The sequence below is a fragment of the Girardinichthys multiradiatus genome, chromosome 9 (assembly GCF_021462225.1).
Source record: "Girardinichthys multiradiatus isolate DD_20200921_A chromosome 9, DD_fGirMul_XY1, whole genome shotgun sequence".
Classification (NCBI taxonomy): domain Eukaryota; kingdom Metazoa; phylum Chordata; class Actinopteri; order Cyprinodontiformes; family Goodeidae; genus Girardinichthys; species Girardinichthys multiradiatus.
In genome coordinates this window covers 39,033,028-39,050,272 of record NC_061802.1, presented here as the reverse complement: position 1 = coordinate 39,050,272, position 17,245 = coordinate 39,033,028, and the positions used below count along the sequence as shown (strand labels likewise).

At 40.5% G+C, this 17,245-nt stretch overlaps 2 protein-coding genes across 5 annotated transcripts in view; one reads left to right on the top strand and one right to left on the bottom strand.

The window, feature by feature from the left end:
• Positions 1-1,857: 1,857 nt before the first annotated feature.
• LOC124874210 (retinoschisin-like) lies at positions 1,858-6,502 on the top strand. 2 transcript variants are annotated; one of them, XM_047375483.1, is made up of 6 exons: positions 1,858-1,953; positions 2,315-2,340; positions 2,423-2,627; positions 4,875-5,016; positions 5,110-5,170; positions 6,123-6,502. In XM_047375483.1, exons 1-6 carry the CDS (start codon positions 1,899-1,901, stop codon positions 6,273-6,275), a joined length of 642 nt encoding a protein of 213 aa, XP_047231439.1. In that variant the 5' UTR covers positions 1,858-1,898; the 3' UTR covers positions 6,276-6,502. The 2 variants fall into 2 exon arrangements, with proteins under 2 accessions (XP_047231439.1, XP_047231438.1); XM_047375482.1 differs by having other exon boundaries at positions 5,110-5,305.
• Positions 6,503-6,575: 73 nt separating this feature from the next.
• LOC124874209 (cyclin-dependent kinase-like 5) overlaps positions 6,576-17,245 on the bottom strand; it is a 69,533-nt gene continuing 58,863 nt past the window's right edge. For 2 of the 3 annotated variants that reach the window (XM_047375480.1, XM_047375479.1), the window contains 2 exons: positions 14,146-14,307; positions 6,576-10,204 (listed from right to left, as the gene is read on the bottom strand). In XM_047375480.1, the coding sequence (XP_047231436.1) occupies positions 9,845-10,204; positions 14,146-14,307 (522 nt within the window). In that variant the 3' untranslated portion in view covers positions 6,576-9,844. The remainder of the gene's footprint in view (positions 10,205-14,145; positions 14,308-17,245) is intronic. The other variant, XR_007039721.1, reaches the window with a different exon arrangement.

The window sequence follows — 17,245 nt, the reverse complement described above, 5'->3', positions numbered from 1 at the left end:
GGGAAGGAGAAGTAAATGTTAAGGGATGTAGCTCCTTTAGTCGTTTCACCTAGAAAGAAAGAACAGATAAACTGAGCCAGTTTTCAAGGTTAGAGTCTGAAAGAGAGCACACAGTTAGTTACAGTTAAGCTCAGTCAATTGCCATGTCTAGGAGAGAGAAAGGGTTAAACACTAAAAGACAGGGCCATGTGGATCATCAGTAGAGGGTGAGCATTAAATTGTTGCCAGCAAAAGCTCGGACGATGCCCCTCTCCAGAAAGGTGTCACAGGTAGACACAGAGTCAGGCCAGGTGTAGCTTCTAGGAAGAGAAAAGAGAGAACAAAGTTAAAAGCTGAAATAACAGCAAATAATGCAAAATTGGAGAGTAGTGTGAGAATGTAGCGAAGAGGGTGAAAGTGCCCATTATGTCCTCCAGCAGCCTAAGCCTATAGCAGCATAATTACACAGATAGTTTCAGTTCAGATTATTTAGTTAAAAGGCGCCTATTTACAACAATGTAATCACAAGGCACCCCACAAAGGATCCCTCTGATGGTCATTGTTATACTAAAAACCCCAAGGATTGGGATACCTCCCTCTGTCAGACTGATTATAACCATTGGAAAAGAGAAGGGGTCACACAGGTAGCAGAAATGGAGGGTGTGTTTGCACCTCAACCATAACTGAGCCGGTTTAGGCTAAACCTGACTCCCTCTTACTCCATCCAACAGGGAGGGAGGAAGGTTCCCTCCCTGATAAACTAAGCCACTCTAACTATAAGCTTTATCAAAAAGGAAAACTTTAAGCCTAGCCTTAAAAGTAGACAGGGTGTCTGCCTCAAGGACTAAAACTGGGAGCTGGTTCCACAGGAGAGGAGCCTGATAACTAAAGGATCTGCCTCCCATTCTACTTCTAGAGACTCTAGGAACCACCAGTAAACCTGCAGTCTGAGAACGAAGTGCTCTGTTAGGAACATATGGAACAATCAGATCTCTGATGTATGATGGAGCTAGATCATTAAGGGCTTTATATGTGAGGAGGAGAATTTTAAATTCTATTCTAGATTTAACAGGGAGCCAATGAAGGGAAGCTAAAATAGGAGAAATATGATCTCTCTTTTTAATTGTCATCAGAACTCTTGCTGCAGCATTTTGAATCAGCTGAAGGCTGAACCTTCACACTCTGCTTTTACTGGTGCAATGTGCAATCAATGAAGTCTGGCTACCAGGCTGGTCCAATGAAGCCATGAAACCTCCCACATTAAAATGACAGGTGTTTCAGTTTCATTGTCCAACCCCTGTATACTGATGCTAGAATGGACCAGTCAAAGTCCAGGCCAAAACCCAACTGACAAACTGTGGAGAGATTTGAAAATGTATTTTGCATCCAGTCTGACTGAGCTTGAGAAATTATGCCAAGACAAATTGGCTAATGTTTCAGTCAAACACCTTAAAACCTGTGATTCATATATGATATATTGTGAAAATGTTTGGCAGTATGAATTCTTTGCCAGTATACTGTGTGAAAGGACCAAGATTTCTTTTTACTGTTTAACCAGATTTAACTATAGTTTAAACATCTGACAAGTCATCTTTTAATGGTAGCCATTTTCTGAGCAGTTTCTGCTTTTTGGCAGCCAGTGATCAAAGAATACAGACTGGAGATTCTTACCAGCGTTTGCCTAAGCGACATGCTTTACAGGCCAGTGAGGACCACTCATCAAGAGGGTCTTTTTCTCCTGAATGTTGACTTGAAGCTATCCATAGAAGCACAGATACAGTATAATAAACCTGCCCAAGGGAGGTGTCTAAGTGCAACTAAAGAGTATTATGAGGCCATCACAGGCCTGTGGATTATAGTAATCCTGTCCACCAGAGTTGGGTATCACACATGTCATTCCAGCAGAGCTGAAGAAGAAGATGGAGGTCCCTGCTATTTGTGCTGCTGTGCTCTTCCTCTTGCTACTTTCTCAGGGTAAGTCAGTGTGGACTTACATCAGGGATACTATTAGCCGAATTGTAAGATAAAACATTGTCCTGTTAGTGCTTTATATAATTGCAATAATTATTACTTATAGTGTGGGACAGCATTAAGGAACTGACCATGTTTCAATGTGGAAACAAGAGATTGCTTTTTTGTGATAGAGCATAACAGTTTTGCTGTAGACTATTATACTCATTCAGACATATAGACTGAATAATAACAGATACGTGTTTATTTGCAAAATAATGTCTCTAATTGTTAGTTATTTTTCTTTTCTTTTTCTGTGAGATTTGTTTTTCCCGTTTTTATGCAATCTATTCTTTTATCTGCTTTTTTTTTTACATTTGTGCAGCCGTGATCACAGTTACATCACAGGAGGTGAGATTGCATTGCACTAGAAGAGTGAAATCTGATTTAAGGTGAGCGACCTTGGATTGACTCCTCCCTGTATGTTCCTTAGGAAGAGGAGGCCGTTCAACAAGAGCTGAAAGAGGAAGAGCTGCAGGAGGAGCAGCAGGTGATCGAGACATGGACGCGGAATGTCAAAGCCTGCACCTGTGACTGTGAGTCTGTGGATTCTCCCACACGCATCCCTGCTGCCATCTCACCTGCACCGCCAACCTCCCTGCCACCACCTCAGGATTACCCACTGAACTGCATGCCAGGTAAGGACTCAGCAAGACTCTCTTCTGACTCTCTGTTAGAAAGATACAGGCTGTCCTTTATTTATCATTTAGACTTGAAGGACAAAGACATGCTGATGAACAACTCATTGAGACCGATGACTGGTAGTTGTTTCCTGTGGATTTTATTTTGGGCATCTGCAGCACACAGAAGTCTGCAGATGGTGTAATATCTCCAAAGCCATTTACAATATAAGGTCAGTGTCTACAGTGATGAGCAATCATCATCTATCCCACCACTTTCTGTGCAGAATAACAAACGAAAGGGGATCAACATTGACAGTTTGAGATTTTGATATGAACATCAGCGCTGAACAAACCCAGCATGACAAAGGCTGTTTGGATAATCCCATTACCTATGCTGGAATGTAATGAGCAGATTAGAGTGCTCAAAATAAGGCCTGCCCTGTGCGCAATGCATTATAGTGTGGAAGGAAGTGTGCATCAGATAATGCTCCAATCATCTTCTCCTGTCTTATCACGCCATTCCTCCAGTATCAAAGCTCACCGTAAGCTGGATCACTTCAAGCCGTAAATCTGGATCCGGGAACTCTGTCCTGTCTGCTGTGTTATTTCGTCCTGTTTGTTCTCTAATGGTCTCTAACAAACCTCTGAGGCTTTCACAGAACAGCTGGATTTTTTTTAATCCACTTCATAATTATGCTATACTTTAGTCGCTCATATAAAATACATTCAGGTTTGTGGTGGTCAGTCAGTCATTTTCTACCGCTTCTTCCATAGTGGGTCGCTGGGAAGCTGGTGCCTATCTCCAGCAGTCTATGGGAGGGAGGTTTGTGGTGGTAACACGACAAAATGTGAAAAGGTTTATGGGATATGGACAGGCATTGTAAATGTTTGGGCATCTTTAACTTTCTGGTCACTTTAGTCAAGGCTGGGCTTTTTTTATCCTTTAATATCATGCAGTGTAAAAAATTCTATAAAAATTCTTTAGTACTTCCAAAATACTGAAGTGAGAGTTCTGATGGCAGTTAAAAAGAGAGATATTTCTTCAATATTAGTTTCTTTTCACTGATTCCCCATGAAATCCAGAAGAAAATATAAATTCTCACTACCAAGAAATAATCTAGCTCCATCATACATCAGAGATCTGATTGTTCCATATGTTCCTAACAGAACCCTTTGGTCTCATACTGCTATTTTACTGGTGGTTCCAATAGGTTCTAAAAGTAGAAAGAGAGGCACATCTTTTATCAAACTGTGAAACCAGCACCCAGTTTTAGTCAGTGAGGCAAACACCCTGTTTACATTTAAGACTAGGCTTAAAACCTTACAAAAAGCTTATAGTTGGACTGGCTTTTTTATTCTCAGCTATCTCTGTAGTTATGCTGCTATAGGCTTAGGCTGCAGGAGGACATAATGACCACTTTTCCTCACTCTGCGACATTCTCCTACTACTCTCCACTTATGCATAATCTGTAGCCTTTGCTGTCTTTAACTTCTCTGTTTTTCTTTCTCGCCATAGATGATACAGCTCTCCAGGCTGGTTGTGACACCTTCCTTGAGGAGGCCATCAGCTGAGCTAAACCTACCAATAACTTCATGTTCTCTTTCTTTAGATAAAACACTTGGTGGTCTCTCCGTGTTTTACCCCGCCTCCCTCCCAAACAAAGCAATGGAAGGAGCTATTACAGCCACCAATCATATGTGCTCTGATTTTCCACCCAATGTTTTTACTAAAGGCTCAGATCTTATATGTTTATCTGTGTTTTTCTCCATGATAAAGGCACTTGAGGAACTACTGCTGCCATTAACTCTACTTTTTCTTTAACATAAAAAGTACTCCTGGACCAGAGTGTCAGTGCCTTTCCTATCTGTCTGCTCTGTCTTATAAAATCCCTTGTCAGTAGTGATTAATAACTACTAACACTGAGACGGGTTCTGCTGGAGGTTTCTTCCTCTTAAAGGGGTTTTTCTTTCCACTGTCACCACACGCATAACACATGCATGCAGTATGAGGGACTGTTGCTAAGTTAATCAACAGTCTACTATCTTTGCTTGCTCTTTAAGGCCTTCTGCTGGGTTTCCTTAGATAGAAACCATTTTACCAATGGGCATAATTGCTCAAGTTTGACTGCAGTGTTTTATAACTAGGCTCAAACTAATGAATATAATTGGCTTGAATTGATTGACTACATATAACTGCATATAAATTGGATGTTTGTTTTTAAAAGTGTCCTAAGATGACATGTTGTAAATCCTCCTCCATAGAATGCCCATACCATAGAGCCCTGGGTTTTGAATCAGGATCTGTAACCTCAGACCAGATCAGCTGCTCTAACCAGGACCAGCACACTGGCTGGTACTCCTCTTGGACCCCCAACAAGGCTCGTCTTAACAACCAAGGATTTGGGTGAGTGATTGGAACCTGCTCTTGTTTCAAGCTAATGCCTTATACTGCTATTTCTGTAATATAAACATCATCTATTGTTTCTATTTTTGCTAGGTGTGCCTGGCTTTCCAAGTTCAATGACCAGCACCAGTGGATCCAGATCGACTTGAAGGAGGTGGGTGTAGTGTCTGGAATCCTCAGCCAGGGCCGCTGTGATGCTGATGAGTGGGTCACTAAATACAGCATTCAATATCGCACTGTGGAAACTCTCAACTGGATCTATTACAAAGACCAAACAGGAAACAACAGGGTGGGTACCCTATACGTTGGTTAGGCCATGTGAGTGACAACTAAAATTTTATTAAGAGTTACCCTGTTTCATGGTGCTGTAAGTAAAGTGCATAGGTATTGGTTTTGTCATGTTACAACCACAATGAACTGGAAGATAAATTGTGCAAGGATTTGTCACATGTCACATGTTGGAGATGGTGTCTTCACTGTTATTTTCTTCCATGCATGGCCTTTTACATGTAGGCTAAACATGTTGAGTTTTGACCTGGCCATCTGACTAGAACACTTCCTCCAATTGTCTGCCCCGTCACAGCTCATGGAAACCTGCGAACAGGACATCTTAAGGCTTTCAAACGTCTAGTTACTCTTCCATAAAGGGATTGAAGATACGACTAATACCTGTCCTGGCAACATTTTCGCACCTGAGCTGTGGATTTCTGTAGCTACTCTAGAGTTACAATGCGCCTCTTGACTCCTTTTTGCTCTCCATTCCAAGCCTGATGTTTGTTCACTAATGTTCCAACAGACCTCTGAGGCCTTTACAGAATAGCTGCATTTACTAACAATGACTTCTAAGAGCAATCAGGATTGCACTGGATTTTATTCAAGGCGTCTCAGAGTAAATAGAGTCAAATATTTCGTTCTACTTCACATTTAATTGAAGTGGTCTATCAATATGAACTGGTTTATCAAAGTACACTGATGGTTGTAATGTCACAAAATGTTCAAAAGGATATGACAGGATATGAATACTTTTGCAAGGCGCTGTATTTTGCTGTAAGAAAATGTGCTGACAATGACAGTAAAACTATTTATTTTGCTTCTCTTTTCCTTAGGTCTTCTATGGGAACTCTGATCGCTCCTCCACTGTGCAGAACCTGCTGCGCCCCCCTATCGTAGCTCGTTACATCCGCCTGCTGCCTCTGGGCTGGCACACCCGCATCGCCGTCAGGATGGAGCTGCTGATGTGCATGAGCAAGTGTACCTGAAGATTGACGGGGTTGTTCTTTCGTCCCCTATCGACCCGTTCTCTGCCAACTAGCCAACAAAAACAAGGGCATTGTTCCAGCAATGAAACATCCAGTATCTTACAGTTGTCCTTGAACATGCCTGCTGGAAAAATCTACACAAGCAGGGTTGACAAATCATAAAAATTTCAGCACAAAATGTAATCAGAACGCATGTCATTTTCAATAAAATGAAATGTTAAATACAATTAGCATTGGATCAATTGCCTAAAACATGTTCAAACATTGCTTTGCAAGATTAAATACTAGAAAAACTTTGAACTATTTCAATCAAATGAGTTTGTTTTATTGGAGATTTACTGTCACAGATGTAAACATGAATATTCTAAATTTTTACACATTTGTTGATTTATATCTGCATGAAAATTCCCTTTTGGGAACAAAAAGGAAAAATAATAATAAGCAGGTTAACACAGACTATGCTACTAAATCGTGTCTGTAAGAAAACGCACAAACTTAATACTTGATCTCATTTAAACAGCTGAAAAACATTGTTCTGTTATAAATATTACCTAACAACTAGTCACACATCAGTATTAATATAATACACGGTGCTCCTTCAGCAAAACGGCACATTTGAAAGAGAGTGGCGTACCGTGACAAGTACAGTGTGCACAGTCCTTGCAGACGCACAACGCCATGCGGTCATGTCTGACTCAGTGTGTTACTGGTCCTGTCCTCTCTCTCTCTCTCTCACACACACACACACACACACACACACACACACACACACTGTGTACATGATGAACAGGAAGTGAGGAAGAATTTACAGAGTCAGGACAATATTGCTGAGCCGCAAAGACTCTTCAAAGTGCAACATAAAAAAAATGTTTAAGACCTATTTCTGCAGAGCTGCTCTCCTGGCACTCGGGATTCACTCAGTTATCTTAAGAACCCCTGCTAAGTGGTTCCATTATGGATAATCAGTCAGAAATGCAGTAGTGCAGTAGCTCCCAACCAGGTCAAAGGGTACCTGAAAAAACTGCTTTAATGCTGAATGGAGAAAAATGTAACTTAATTAAAAACAGGTGGTATAGGAAAACAAAATAAGATGAGCTAAAATAAAAGTATAAAAGCGCGCTGTGCAGCTCAAGGTGCATGGAACTTAACAAACAGGAGAGCCCTCAAAAATTATTGGCATGCCAAGTAAAGATGTTTACCAAAGCCTTAAAGTAATTATTATTACCTCTCTTAGGATCCTGCTGTCTGCATGTTGGCAAGAGAAATTCCGGTCGTCATCCAGTCTTTTGATTATTGCCCTGACTGTTAATATGGGCAGTTTAGGGAGTAGTACAATTAGCTAATTACCTTCTTCTCTTTCCCATTTTGAAGAGTGACCAAGATACCATGCATTCTAGCAGGTTTTCCTGAGTCTTGACAAGATAAAAAGGGCCCACAGCATTGAAGATCCACAACCATACTATGTATGTATGTATGAGTACTAGGTGCTTATCCTCATATTCATCTTTTGTTTTATACCAATGCTCACTGGAGTGTTCAATCTTAGAATGATCTAAACCAAACAGATAAAGGCCCAGCAGCGATTAGCAAACTCCACCAGTTTAGGTTTGTATTGTTATGACAGAAAATACTTTTTTCTAACATTACTCACACATAACAGCTTTGCGTGTAGATGGCATCTAACGGTTGTCATGGAGACTTGGTGACCCATAATATGATGCCCCTTGTTGCAATTCTCTAACAGTGAACTGTGGAGATTTTTTTTACCTCCCACACCACTGTGTGTGGTGACAGACTAAACCCAGGTCCTTGTCCAGCCTAGTGGTCATGGGTTCAAAAAAGGGGCCTCTATGTTACCCTAGGAAAAAATAAAGATTGCTATTAGAAGATTTTAGAAACTCTAATCAACTTTAAACAGTGTCATTATGTGGAAATTTATTTCCTCTCTGAATAAAGATATTCAATGCTAAGGTTGTATTTTTCTAAAATTTTCAGTGTGAGAATGTACTACTGCAATAACAGACGAATTTATTTGAAGGCTTTTTACACATCTTTACCAGTGGCAGCAAATAATGTGAGGGTGCTATTGCTGAATGACTAGATGAAGCAATTGCTAAAATAATAGAAAAATGATACATGGCAAAGTCATGTGAATAAATAATCAAAACCATTTGCTAAAATTCCTGGAAAAATGGTTGAAAGAGACTGGAAGTGGCACACACATTGCTACTTTTAGCAGAACCTACAGGAAGGTGATAAAACAGATGCAAATGGGGGTAAATGTTCGTCAAAGTGAAATAGCTGAAACTGCTCAGTCCTTAAGAATTACAGGTTCATATTAATTTACAATAAAACATAAAATGCTGGTAGTATCCAAATAAAAAGCATGAAGAGCTAATTTGAGAGACACTGCACCCCTATGAATGGCTTTTATGGTTCTCTAGGTGTATTCAAAATGCTTTCTTACAATAAATTACATTCTTCCTTCACAGCAGCTAAGGGTTACAGAGTTTTGAGTTTGTGCATTTCTAAAACAGGTTGAAGTCGAGCCACTTAGAATGTTCTTTTGTTGCCGAAAAAATGTGTAAGGGATGGAGAGAGGGCTCTACCCTTCATCGTCAGCTTCAGATCTTTTCTACCATTAACTGCATCCCTAAAATTTGCACAAATCACAACATATTTAATGAACCGATTTAGATTGAAACACTTTTATCTGGATGTTTTTATAAAAAACAGTTTTTTTTTAAATTAACGTTAATTATATGTTTGCTCTATTTAAACTGCATAAGACTGATTCATGATTTGAAGCCGGAACATGTGAGTACCTCTGTTAGAAAACAGGTAATGCAATGCTTCATTATGACCCACAGAGGGCAGTGTATGTCAGCGCATAGAGGTTAGTTTATAGTTACATTATTTCTAAAATGGCCGCAGTTCATAAAGACACAATAACCTTAATATCCTACAAATGAGCAATCAGATGTTAGCTTTTAGGCTGTCTCACTGTCAGCCGTGACTTGTAGTTGCACATGTGTGCATCAGCAACAAGAATGACAGAGCACAGCCAAAAGGCGACACACCTGAAAAGAATCACAATCCTGGGTGAGATGACTATCAGTACTGACATTACCAGTCTCTGCTGTAACAACTGCTCAACTTGATTGGTGCAGAAGTACCTTAGGTTAATCTTAAGTTAATACTACACAGTAAAATGTACCATATTTCTATATTTAATAAAAGCAAAAATACTTACACTTAAAATCTACACTTTACCTATATATATATATGTATATATATATATATATAAATATACATATATTACTTATATTACTTTATAATACAAATTTGATTTATAATTACATAAGTAATAATATAAAGTCTGTCAAACACAGAGGCCCAAAAAATTACAACATAAAAAGGCTTTAAGCCTGTTAGCAAGCAGTGTTTACAACAGAAGGTTTGGTGTTTGTGTGTGTTCGGCAAGTGCAGCCATTTACAAGGGAGGTGTAGGAGCAACAGAAGGCAAGCAGGATGCTGAGGTGGGGGTGAGAGCTGCAGGATGACAAGGATTACAGAGCTGTCTCCTTCAGGTCGTTGAGGTTTGGCATGCGCGACCGGGACGGGCGTCCGAAGCCGTGCCCGTTTTGGCCCCCCTTGACGCTCATTTGCTCTGGGTAAGGGTTGCCCTCGGGCCGCCCCAAGGCGGACGAGTGCCAGCCGGACTCCAGTTGGCCAGGCAGGGGGTAGGCTCCCTGTCGGCTCTTAAGCTGGGGCGTGCTGACCCCTGAGTGACCCCGACTGTCAGAAAAACCGCCCTGAGCGGAGGCTGAGTTAGGCAGTGGCTGGTAGCGCATGTCGGAGGATGCCGTCTGGTTAGAGAATGAGGATGAGAGGTGCAGGAGCTTACGCAGTGACTTCAGTGGTTGACTCTGAAAGACAGACAGTCGTGGTGTATTTTTGTTCAGTAAAAAATATACACAGACAGTAAAAACACAGCTGGATAAAGAAGTTTGGATTTCCATTGCAGGATTTTAAAGTTTATATAACATTTTTTAAAAGCTCACTAAACAAAAACTGTTGTGTGTGTTTTTAGGTTGATGACATCACATGAGGCACAAGAAACACACTGATTAGATGGTGTTAGAAAACCTTATGGTGGATGAGCCACTTTTAACAGATTTCCATATAGATCCTGAAGCATTGAAGCTGCATCGGAGTTGCAAGGAGTCCAACCTCATGTGCTTGAACCGGAGTTTGACTCTAAGCTGTTAAGTCATAATGGATACTGCTGTCAAAGTTAACTCTGACGCAAAGGCTGACAAAGTCAATGATCATCTACAGAGCTTTTCCTGATAAAAATCTGTTTATATTCGACTTTGAATTTATCAATCTAGTTGGTTGCTGCGCATTTGCCCCACTAAATGTTGTATTCTACTCATATCACCTCAAATAGCTACACGATTTCCAGGCACAGTGGCAAACTGGTAGGACTCCTCAGATTCTCCTCCTCAGCGAATCTGAGGAGGGGAATTAGAGCTGCAAAATGGGAGTATAAGTGAAAAGGTGGAGAACCACTTGGCTGACAACAACCCCAGACAGGTTTGGAAGGGTCTACAGCATCTGACAAACTATAAAGGCAGAATGTCTGAGGCAGTGAATGCTGATGTCTCAATGGCAGAGGAACTAAATATCTTCTTCACCTGCTTTGAGACAGAGGGATCCCATTCTGCCCTCTCGGCCTTATGCCGCCATGACAACCAATTTCTCGTGTTACAAGAACATCAAGTCAGAAGGGCTTTGAAAACTGTGGACCCCCACAAGGCAGCAGAACCAGATGGGGTACTGGGTAAAGTAATGAAAGCCCTTGCAGATCAACTTTCAGGGGTCCTGACGAGGATAATGAACACCTCCCTGAAGCAGGCAACTGTTCCATACTGCCAGAAAGCATCCACCATCATCCCTGTCCCTACAAAAACAGCGATAAACAGCCTTAACGACTACAGACTGATGGCATTAACCTCTGTGATCATGAAGTGTTTTGAGAGGCTAGTTCTACCCCACCTAAGGTCCTACCTACCCAGGGACTTTGACCGAGACCAATTTGCCTATAAAACAAATAGGTCAACAACTGACACTGTTGCAACTATCCTCCAGGCTGCTGCAAACCTCACTGAGAATCGGGGATGCTATGTCAGGATGCCTTTGTAGATTTTAGCTCAGCTTTTAATACCATCCTGCCAAACATCCTTGCCAAAAAGCTAACTATCCTGGGCTTCCCACCCATCATCTGTGCCTGGATTACTAGCTTCCTCACAGACAGTAAGGGTTGGACCACACACATCCTCCACCCGAACACTCAGCACAGGTTCTCCTTAGAGCTGCGTGCTGAGTCCTTTCCTGTTCACACTTTACACTCATGACCGTGTCCCCCACCACCACTCAAACATCAATGTCAAGTTCGCCACGGCGGTGGGTCTTATTTTCGGCAGCGACGAGTCGGCATACAGGGAAGAAGTTCAGGAACCGGTCTTGTGGTGTTCAGCCAATAATCTTTGGCTGAACACCAAAGGAATAAAACCAAGGAGATGGTGATGGATTGGAGGATAAAGAGAGCTAACTCCGCCCCACTGCGGGGCCCCACTGCAAATAAACAACGTCTGGGTGGAGAGAGTCTCCTCATTCAAGTTTCTGGGTGTCCATGTGGCTGATAACCTCACATGGAACATCAATACAACAGCAGTGGCCCGCAAAGCTCAGCAGAGACAAACCTGCTGACATATGGCATCTTAACATGGTACGCCAGCTGCACAGTTAAGAACAGGAAAGCCCTGCAGAGAATTATTAATTCAGCACAGGACATCATCGGCTGCCCCCTGTCCTCTTTGGGGAACTTTGCAGTGTGTCAGGGGCTAAGCAGAGTAAAGAAGATTCTTACTGATCCATCCTACCCTGGCCACAGCCACTTTACTCCACTGCCCTGCAGCAGGAGGTACAGAAGATTCAGGGTTCTGAAGCATCATATGAACAGGCTCAGAAACACCTTCTACCCCTGGGCGATCAGGCTGCTGAATAACACTACGTGTAATACATGAGGGATGTGTGTGTCAGACTTAGTAGTTAGTTTTTTATTGATTGTTATATTGTTTTTATATCATATTTATAGTGCTTTATTTATGCTATTTATATTTTTTCGCACAAAGGTGAGAGTTTCTCTAACTAATTTCATTGTAACCACAGGGTAGAATGACAATAAAGTAATGAAATGAAATGAAATAAATTACGTCTGTCTGGCTGGTGATTGTTTTCAGCAGAAGGAACAGGTGATGCAGCCGTTCTGCAGGAAACGTCTTTGCAATTCAAAATCATCTTAATGGAACGCATCGATCAGACCATATTGTTTTATATCAACCTGGAATGATCACTGAAGGTTTTTGGTACTGTAATCTGTTCATTCCAGTCCAAGCATGGGGCAGTATAACATTCTGACTGTATAACCTTGAGCAAAAGTACCACGGTTACATGTTTCCACAGTATTACCACAAAAAGGTAAAACAAAAATGCATAACATAATCGAATCACTTTTATTTAAAACAGAAATGCAATAATAATGACCTGTTTCATGAATTCATAATTATATTATAAAACGTTTTTCAGCTAAGTATATAGAAAACTGAAGGATTACATTAGTCACTAATAGAGAGATATATTTAAAGGCAGTCTCAGCTAAAACACTGGATTCTTTTAATTTACTGACCTGTGAATCCAGGCTTAGATAGATGTACTGTTTATTTTTCTTTTGGCAGATTATTCTCAAGTGCAATTTCAGATCACATTAATTAAAGAAACCTATCCATCTTTTAGTAACTTTTCTGGTGCTTGGCTATTCCTTGTATTTTTTCCTTTATATATATTTTGGTTTTAAAGATTTTGTTTTGCTGCACTATTGGCCTTTATTTTTGTCATTTCTTTTAAAGTAGGCAGACAGAAAGTGGGGTGGAGAGAGGGGGAAGACATGCAGCACAGGTCTCCGGGGCCGGGACTCAAACCAGGGACAGCTCCTTTGAGGACTGAAGGCTCTGTATGTGGGTCGCTTGCTCTACCACTGCAACATGGGCTGCACCCCCTATATTGTTTTTTTTTTTTTTACTCCGTGGTGGAACGCTGAAGCAAAATATGAAATAAGTAATCAAACTCTGCATTTAGTTTTGTAGTTAAGTGTGCTTTTTTGCCATTCTGCAAAATGGCAAAAAGTGTAACATCCAACAACCTGACATTAGCTAGTTATTTAGCCTTGGTATTGGCTCTGTTAGCTAGCCTGTACTCCACTGCTTAACACACATTACACTCTAGCCACTTGCATGCCAGCTGTACTTTAAAAAAAGTTTTACCTTAGTGAAAGTAATTGTTGGCGCTCCTTTGGTTTTTATGCTCTGACCCTCTAAACATCTGACCTATCTCATTAACAAGAGTCACTTGTAAAGATCTAAAAAAAACTCCACAACTCTTACTCCCCAGCTTATGCTGGCATTTTATTAGAAAGGGATTTAAAGCCTATTAACAGTACGAAATTTAAGGCTCGAACCATAAAGTAAACAGGTTTCAAGGACGAATTTGACTTAAAAACATGGAAATAAAGATGAGAAAATAACAAGACAGATTTTATCTTGATTAGAAACATATTTTTCAACAAAACAGCAAAACAAAGATAAAAACTGACCATGAAATGCTGTCATATAGGTGGCAAACTTTACCTAAAGGGAGTTTGATTGATTTTATAGAAAAAGTCAAACTAGTAGTTTTAACAAAAGGAAACTAAATAAAACACTTTAAAGCAGAGCATAGAATATTTTCTTGCATGTGTGAGACTCACTGGAGAGTGTGAATCGGACAGTTTCTCCCGTGGCCAGTCCTTGTCCCGGTCTCGTTCTTGGTTCCGGTCCCTGCTCTTGTCACGGCTCCTGTGGCGGCTGCTCTGATGACCAGAGGACCTAGAGGTCTTTTGGATGACTGTGTCAATCCCTTCACTGGTAGCCTGTCATTCAGAGTACAAAGGTTCACTTTGGACCTCCTTTTACAGTATAAGCATATTTAGCATCATTAGTGAAATTATTTCTCACAACTGTTTTGCATTGATAGCCTTTAAAGGGGAGATATCTTGAAAAATACACCTTTTTAGGCCTTAAATGCATTTAATTGTGCACACAGAGTCTGTAGGAGTGCTGGAAAGTTGAATTTAGTCTCTCCAGGTGTTGCGTAGATATCTTTAAATTCTGTTTTTCATATTTTCAATCCGTTTGGTTTTCTCTATCCTCTATTATGTTTTTTGAACTGTTACGTCACAGTATTTGCTAAACAAAGTCATGGAATTCTGGCTAACCAAGTTCACATATCTGCCATTTTTATTTCTTGCTACGATTTTGCACTCTAAGCTTAAGTTTGATGAAGCTGCAAGTCTAAATGTTTGGTTGTTGGATGTATTAACCAACATAATTTATTATACCGTCCCCCAGCATCAGAACCTCTTCGAAGTGCCTGGTTAAAATTTATTTGTCATGAAAATGTTCCCACATCAGTGAGGAAATTCCTATTTGCATGAAGCACTTCCAAGGACAAATGCTTGAGCAACCTCTACCAGTATCAAGAAGGATTTGCAGAAAGACTTCATCTGATGAAGAGGTCAGTTCCTTCTGTCAATGGAAACAACACATAGCAAAGCGGTAAGCTGCAAATAACACAATAAACTGAAACTTTATTTTAGACATAAATTTATTGTGTGTTGATATGAAGTCCTGGCCAATGCTTTGATAGCAGTAGCATCGTGCCTTCTGCTTAGCGCTGTGTGCTGCTTTTAGCTCCTTGAGGACAAAACCGTACTGCGTGTTTTGAATATTATTACAACATAAACAGTTTTGCCGTTTTTGTCTTGTCTCTGCACCGCTAGATAATTGTATCTCTGCTATAAATTACAGAAATGGCTGAACGGGGTGGAGTGGAACGTTCTTTGACCTGGAGGTGGTGGAGTTTGAAGGGCCTCAATAGCATTTAAAGGGACTGCACCAAAATGAGTTGCTCTCAGAAATACCTTAGAACAGTAAAAGAGGAGCCTGTGGAGCTACAATAACCACAACTGAATGATTTAAAAGTGAATAAGAAGGATTTAAAAGCATATGTCCCCTTTATTTGTAAGAAATAAAAAATAAAAAACACGTATCAAAGATATTCGCTTTTCTGAAAAGAAGACAGGCAAATTCCTTGTTTCAGATAAACTGTCTTCTCACAAAGTAGAAATTAGCTGAGTTTAGTATTTCCAAACTATATATTATTTTCCACCAGCTCTAACTGTCTGCTTCCCTGAGGCCAGATTGCGTTTATTTGTGCTCTGTCATCAGCAGAATCTCCTCCCCAACTCACACCCACCCACTGTCAGCATCTGAACAAAGTGTCGATTATAAATAGAAATGTGAATGGAGTCTCAAACATTGGTTCCATGCTGCACCATTAGTGCTGCAGAGGTGGTAGACAGTTTAATACTGTATGTGAAAATATGGTGGCTTAGGAACCATACCTGCAGCTCCTCCCCCACCCCGTCCCTTTCTGATCTTTACTCTGTTATCAAGTCAGTGGTTTGCAAAGCTTGATCTCCTACCTTGGTGTTATTTTGATAAGCAGCAAATCATATGTGCTCATTTCTGTGGGATTTAGATGTCTGTTGACTGTCCATGGAAGAGGGTTGATTTTGTGTCTGATTAACCATTTCTTTTTTATTGATTTGGCCCTTATGGTTTGGATCATTCTGCTACTAAAAGACCCAATGAGGACCCATATTTAGTTTTCTGAAATAGACCACCAGCTTTTAAAAGCTCATGAAGTTTCAAAGAACCCATGATGCCATGCATGTCTCTCTGTGTTCATGTATGCGAGCCATTTGGACCTTGTCAACAAGCACATGCTCCTGTACAGATTGCTTTTAGCTCAATGGAAACACTTTTTTACTTCAGCCTTTTAAGGGCGATAATGTACTGGTTTATGCAGTACATTGTCTGCTCACAGGAGGATAAGATAAAAACCCAAAATAAATAAGACTATTTTTCACTAAATTATATATACAGCTATTTAATCCTTATCGCCCCTGAGCAAAACACTCTCCACAATGCTTAAACAGCAGATCTCTCTTTACTTTATTTTTTAAAACAAGCTTAGTTGTTGTTTTTCTACTTCTGCTCATTATCTGACCTGTCATTCTCTTTATGCTCTGTGTCTGGCAACCCCTTTGACTAGGACTATTATTCTCCAAACGGATGACAGCAGAGACCCCTAGCGGATCTTTGTGGACAGGTACAAATGACAGATTTATTTTACACAGGCTTTGTGGTCCATCGGACAGTAGAGTGGATTGGATGTATAGATTAGGCATAAAATGGTTCCCAGGGCCACAGAATCACAGAATCTCCACCGTACTTAATAGTAAGAGTGACGTTCTGTTCCACATATTCATCTCTTGTTTCATGCCACACCCAACAGGGTGTTTAACATGAGAGTGTGGATTGTTTATTGTTGAAAACCTTGATCTTAGTTTCATCTGCTCAAAGCCCTCAGCTCCAGTTGTCCCGGTGGTGTTTAGCAAAGTCCACACGATAATGTTGGTGATGGTAGGACAGATCCACCATGCTTTCCAAACAGACGGTTGCGAACATTTGAAAGTAGCCATTTTCTTGTAGCTAATTCCTGACTTTTGAAGATCAACACATTTGATTTATTTAAATAATATGTTCTCTTGCCTTTCCTATCTTGAAGACTGGCTCTGGGAAAGGGCCCTTTGTGTCCTGTCATATTTGCTCCCAATAGAAACAGGTAGCCATAGCTTACTAATTAGAAGTTCCCAGACAGCAAATAAAAGTAAAGTACACAATACAAAATATGCTTCCATTTAATTTTGCTCATAGGAAAGGTTATGGATGGCGTTTTATTTT